Genomic DNA, 5,898 nt, shown 5'->3' with positions numbered 1-5,898 from the left:
ACCAATAATTAGGAGACGATATGGCTCCATAAATTAATGGAGAGCTGTCTTTTATGGCTTTGTGGCTTATGGGCCAAGTATTATAATACGCTAGATTTACAAGGGTAAAAAACACTTCCAAATGATGATAAAACGAGGGCTGAATTGGTCTAATCTCACTTTTATGACTGACTGATGTGAATCTAAACTACTTAAATTTTATGGGCAGATCTTGATATTCAAATATGTTCTGACAAACTTTGCACAGTGCAGGAGTCCGTATGATTCTGAGTGAGTTTCACGTTGTAAACCCACACTGGCTGTAGTGTCTGCTCTCCATTAGGAAGAGATCTTCAGAGTGCATTGTCCATCAGAAATGCTGTTTGTTCCAACATGCCGCCTTCACTGGCAGATGATTTGCCTTCCTCTGCACAAGTATGGAGACATAGTCACAGCGGGTCACCTCTCCGCAAAATGATGTAGTTTCAACACAACTCGGCTGCTTATGTAACCATTGCAAAGATTTATTCTAAATGTGGAGTAAAGGCTGTCAGTACCAATACCTTATGATGTGGCTCGCTTTACAATAAAGAAAACGACTGACTGCAATTTTCACCACAGTTTTATCTTACCTCTTATTAAGTTCAGTAACACTAGAAAGTGTTTTGAAAGCAGGTCAGATACTTCCTTTTATTGAGAATTGTACCTTTAGGGGATTATTATCAATCTCATTATTATCACCATTTTTATTATAATATTATTACTTATTATTATCATTATCATTATATTTTCATCATCATCATTATTGTTTTCCATGCCTGATTAAAAAGAGAAGCGTAATGCAATGCATTTGCACTTGTGAAAAATGCCGTGTTTTTGTTTTTTTCCTGTTAAACAAAATCAAACAAAGCAGTACAGTAAAAGTGAAAAATGTATATCTTATGGTTTTTGATGACTTTTTTTTATGATTTCTAATTTTCTTACGTTGCTTTAGTTAGTGGAGTATTCAGCTGATGGGCAGTGATTCACTGTAGTGCCTCTGACTAAATGTAGTCATGCTTTGTAAATGTGCTTGTTTTATTCCTATCTAAACAGTCCGTGCAGGAAAACAAACCTTTACATTTTCTTTTTAAGCCATTTTTGTCCAGAAAGATATCTTTCTCAGAAATTAATCTCAATGTTTCATTGTCATGATAAAGATTCATGAGCCACCATCTCATATACATTGTCAACAAATATTCATATTTTCATTTAAGAATATGCATACATGTCATTGATCATAACGGATCCCGAGAAGTCAAAGATGCCACCCCTTGTTTTCAATCTGAGTTATCAACATGCTCCCATTACAGATAAAGGTATACTATAGCTTCATAGTAGTCCTAGGTTATGTATCGTTGTTCTTTTGAGTAAAACTTATCATGATAAAAACAGTGAATGAATGGCTGCATTTCTATAGTGATGTTCTAGACCCAGGATGCCAAGTGCTTTATGTTGACATGACGGCATCACATTACAGTATGGATACAGCCCCAGTGAGAAAAAAGAAACCCCTAACCCAATATCAGTGCCATGTTAAAGGCTTATGCTGCAATGGAGCAACATCTCAGAGGACTTACAATATGTTTTCAAAGTGTGAGTCATGTAAAGACTCTTGACTGGAGTAGTGTGCACATTCATAGTAGTGGTTCATATTAATATCGCACTCTAAATAAATGGAATTGGAATTAGTCTATACAAATTGCATCTTATGTACTGTTGAGAGTGAGCGAGCGAGAGAGAGAGAGAGAGAGAGAGAGAGAGAGAGAGAGAGAGAGAGAGAGAGAGAGAGAGAGAGAGACACACACACACAATATTAATAAATAAACAAACAAACAAACTAATAAATACCAGGTTTATATGGTTCTATGTCTGAAGGCTTCAGCTCACCCTTCAGTTGAAACCTGCAAAAAGTCCAAATCCATATTTGAAAGTACGCCTTTACATTTTAAAGAAACGCCAACATCCAACAGAAGTTTCTTCTTCTACTAAATTGATTATAATGTGAGCTTAATAACTGATGAGGATTTCCGTATTACTAGTCGTTAGTTGTTTGTCCAACACAGATGAGTCTAAATCGTATGATGAAACATTCATGATCCCTGGTAGGTTTATGTCTCATCGACAAAAGTGCCTTTTAATTGTCTACAATTACCCTTTGCCTTGTGACATCATTCACAAATATCTCTGGCCCACATGGATAGAAATGCCATTGTGGTAAAGGTTGACTGCGACATTCACTATTTATTGCACAATAGGGCTTGTACAGTCCAATGTTGTCATCACAGGTCCAAAAAATACATATTTGCTACACAGACCAGAAACCCCCCCCCCACTCCCACCCTTTGATGGGCAACATCACTTTTGTTGACACAACAGCTTGCATTCAGAAAATTAATGAAAACAGTGTCTTATTTAGGCTCTATTCATGGAAAAGTCAATAATGAGATATTTGTAAACCAACTTGTTTTGATAACTTTGATTTAAATGTGTGCTGTTTCTATAGAAGTGGGGACTCATCTATCGTTCCCTAGGTGCATTCAAGGATCAGTTAAATTTAGTGCAAATTTTAAGAAATAAAGATACAGAAAAAAAAACATGAAGGAAATCATAAAGGTAGCGTTTATAAATATATCAAAAATAGTCATTAGAGAACTATCTTTGTTACAAAAAAGGTACAAAAGTTTTATCCTGTACCAGTGAGAGAGACATGTTTTTCAATTCCTCCACTGATTTCACTGCCTTGTATCCAAGCTGGTGAAGCACTTTTGGACACACGGTCTGTGTATACTCCACCATGTCATATGATAGTTTCAAACGCCAACTTTCTGCATTAGCTGCTGAGTCTCTCACTGTACCAAACTTGTGTTTAGCTGAAGGCTCATTGCTGCCCCTTGTGTTTGCATTTATCCAGTCCTCTACATTTCTATCCATAGGCAACCCCAAGTAGTCATAGATCTCCTTTGTCTTGAGGAGCGGATTTTTGGCCAAATCCTCGTAGCGTACCAACATGTATTTCCCTTTCAGCCAATGAGGGTGACTGAGACCAGTTGACACAGAGCTGAGAAAGTCCTCACAGACAACTGTGAGCTGACTCAAGTCTAGATTGTAAGGCCTCCGTCCCGTAGCCCTCCATATACGCCACAGACGGTAAGTATCCCTGAATGTTTCAATGCGTGATGAGAGTATCCCACGTGGGTCTCTGACAAGTTGAATCACTTTAATGTTCAGCCGTGGGTCTTCTACCAAGGCACGCAGGTCCCCGATCTCTGGCACTCGGACAATTTTGATTGCCACGTATCGCTTCTCGCGGCATGCCTGGGTTGCTAAGGTCATATTTAGGGCTGCACACTTCTTGACACAGTCTCCTTCCTCCACATTAACATCAGATAGGCCAAACACATCGCACACAGGTTGCTGGCACAAAGCCCGGCTGGCACCGCGACGGAACAGTTTGTCTGTGGTGTGGTTGGTGGGTGTCGGTTTGATGTAGCTCTCCAGGAAATAGAGGTCACAACCATAAAGACTCCTCAAGAGGTCCCGGCTGGCACCCAGCATCACGCGCCGGTCAGCAGTGTTGCGGCTGTGCGACAGACGTGGTATTAGCGTGGTCTGCACATGATAGAGAGGCTCAAACAGGTAGAATACATCCTGATGCTGGTTAAGCAGCTGGCCCACAAAGGAGGAGCCGCTGCGAGTGGTGGCCAGCACCAAAATGTGGGTCTTGCGGGTGGCGTTGAAGGAGAAGTAAGGATAGTCGTCACATCCTCCACTTCCTGCTGCCACCCGTTCAAAGGGGGGTTCTGTCTCCTGCCCCCCGAGGCCACAGTTCTGAGGGCTGGGCAGGGGGCACAGCTGAAAAGGCTTGGAGGTGAGTGTCCGGATGGCGGTGTACTGGATGGCGATAGATGCCAAGGCCAGTACGATCACTGCCTTCCAGGAACATTGCATGGCTGAACCACTTCATTTAGACAGGTCGGTCCATGCCAGATCCTCCCTGAAAACAAATATTTTGGATCACTTAGTGAATTTAAGTTTTCTTTATTATAGGGACAGCATACACTACCGTTCAAAAGTTTGGGATCACCCAAACAATTTCGTGTTTTCCATGAAAAGTCACACTTATTTACCACCATATGTTGTGAAATGAATAGAAAATAGAGTCAAGACATTGACAAGGTTAGAAATAATGATTTGTATTTGAAATAAGATTTTTTTTACATCAAACTTTGCTTTCGTCAAAGAATCCTCCATTTGCAGCAATTACAGCATTGCAGACCTTTGGCATTCTAGCTGTTAATTTGTTGAGGTAATCTGGAGAAATTGCACCCCACGCTTCCAGAAGCAGCTCCCACAAGTTGGATTGGTTGGATGGGCACTTCTTTGAGCAGATTGAGTTTCTGGAGCATCACATTTGTGGGGTCAATTAAACGCTCAAAATGGCCAGAAAAAGAGAACTTTCATCTGAAACTCGACAGTCTATTCTTGTTCTTAGAAATGAAGGCTATTCCATGCGAGAAATTGCTAAGAAATTGAAGATTTCCTACACCGGTGTGTACTACTCCCTTCAGAGGACAGCACAAACAGGCTCTAACAGGTACTATTTAATGAAGATGCCAGTTGGGGACCTGTGAGGCGTCTGTTTCTCAACTAGAGACTCTAATGTACTTATCTTCTTGCTCAGTTGTGCAACGCGGCCTCCCACTTCTTTTTCTACTCTGGTTAGAGCCTGTTTGTGCTGTCCTCTGAAGGGAGTAGTACACACCGGTGTAGGAAATCTTCAATTTCTTAGCAATTTCTCGCATGGAATAGCCTTCATTTCTAAGAACAAGAATAGACTGTCGAGTTTCAGATGAAAGTTCTCTTTTTCTGGCCATTTTGCGCGTTTAATTGACCCCACAAATGTGATGCTCCAGAAACTCAATCTGCTCAAAGAAGTGCCCATCCAACCAATCCAACTTGTGGGAGCTGCTTCTGGAAGCGTGGGGTGCAATTTCTCCAGATTACCTCAACAAATTAACAGCTAGAATGCCAAAGGTCTGCAATGCTGTAATTGCTGCAAATGGAGGATTCTTTGACGAAAGCAAAGTTTGATGTAAAAAAAATCTTATTTCAAATACAAATCATTATTTCTAACCTTGTCAATGTCTTGACTCTATTTTCTATTCATTTCACAACATATGGTGGTGAATAAGTGTGACTTTTCATGGAAAACACAAAATTGTTTGGGTGATCCCAAACTTTTGAACGGTAGTGTACATTTGGACCATTCTACATTCTTAATTATAGAAATGAATCAAATGATGTTCAACTAAACTGTCAATCTTTCTATATCCATCCATCCATCCATCCATCCATCCATCCATCCATCCATCCATCCATTATCCAAACCGCTTATCCTGCTCTCAGGGTCGCGGGGATCTTTATATACGTGGTAATGCCAACCTGATTAATGTTACAGTATAGACCACTGTGAAGAATCTGTCAAAGAAATATTAGCGCCCAGTATTTCTCCTTTAATACCATGTTTGCATCTCACAAAAAAGAGAAAATTGAGATTCAAGGAAAGTTGAATCAGTGAAAATTGTGATTAAATAGTTAAGATTAATCCTATGACAATATATGAATTTAGGACTTCTAACTGCAGTAAAGTTTTTCTCCACTTTATCCTGTTCCACTACACATCATATAGGCTGATCCGTGTAAATGAAGTCATGCAATTTTACCTGCTATTGAACATTTTAACAATGACATTTCATTTGGATATAAAAACTGATTCATATTGTGACTCAGCACAATAAACAAGCTTATTCAACATTATTCGTGGCCTGACCAGATTATACCAGACTAGTTAATTAGACTAAATAGAGTAGTTAGGGT

The 5,898-nt window shown here is 39.9% G+C and overlaps 1 protein-coding gene across 1 annotated transcript; it reads right to left on the bottom strand.

Moving 5' to 3' along the window:
- Nucleotides 1-2,682: 2,682 nt before the first annotated feature.
- On the bottom strand, nucleotides 2,683-3,969 carry LOC130111909 (carbohydrate sulfotransferase 1-like). The gene has a single exon (XM_056279207.1). It carries the CDS (start codon nucleotides 3,967-3,969, stop codon nucleotides 2,683-2,685), a length of 1,287 nt encoding a protein of 428 aa, XP_056135182.1.
- Nucleotides 3,970-5,898: the final 1,929 nt, after the last annotated feature.

The sequence above is a fragment of the Lampris incognitus genome, chromosome 4, assembly GCF_029633865.1.
Source record: "Lampris incognitus isolate fLamInc1 chromosome 4, fLamInc1.hap2, whole genome shotgun sequence".
Taxonomy (NCBI): Eukaryota; Metazoa; Chordata; class Actinopteri; order Lampriformes; family Lampridae; genus Lampris; species Lampris incognitus.
This window is presented reverse-complemented; position numbering and strand designations above follow the sequence as displayed.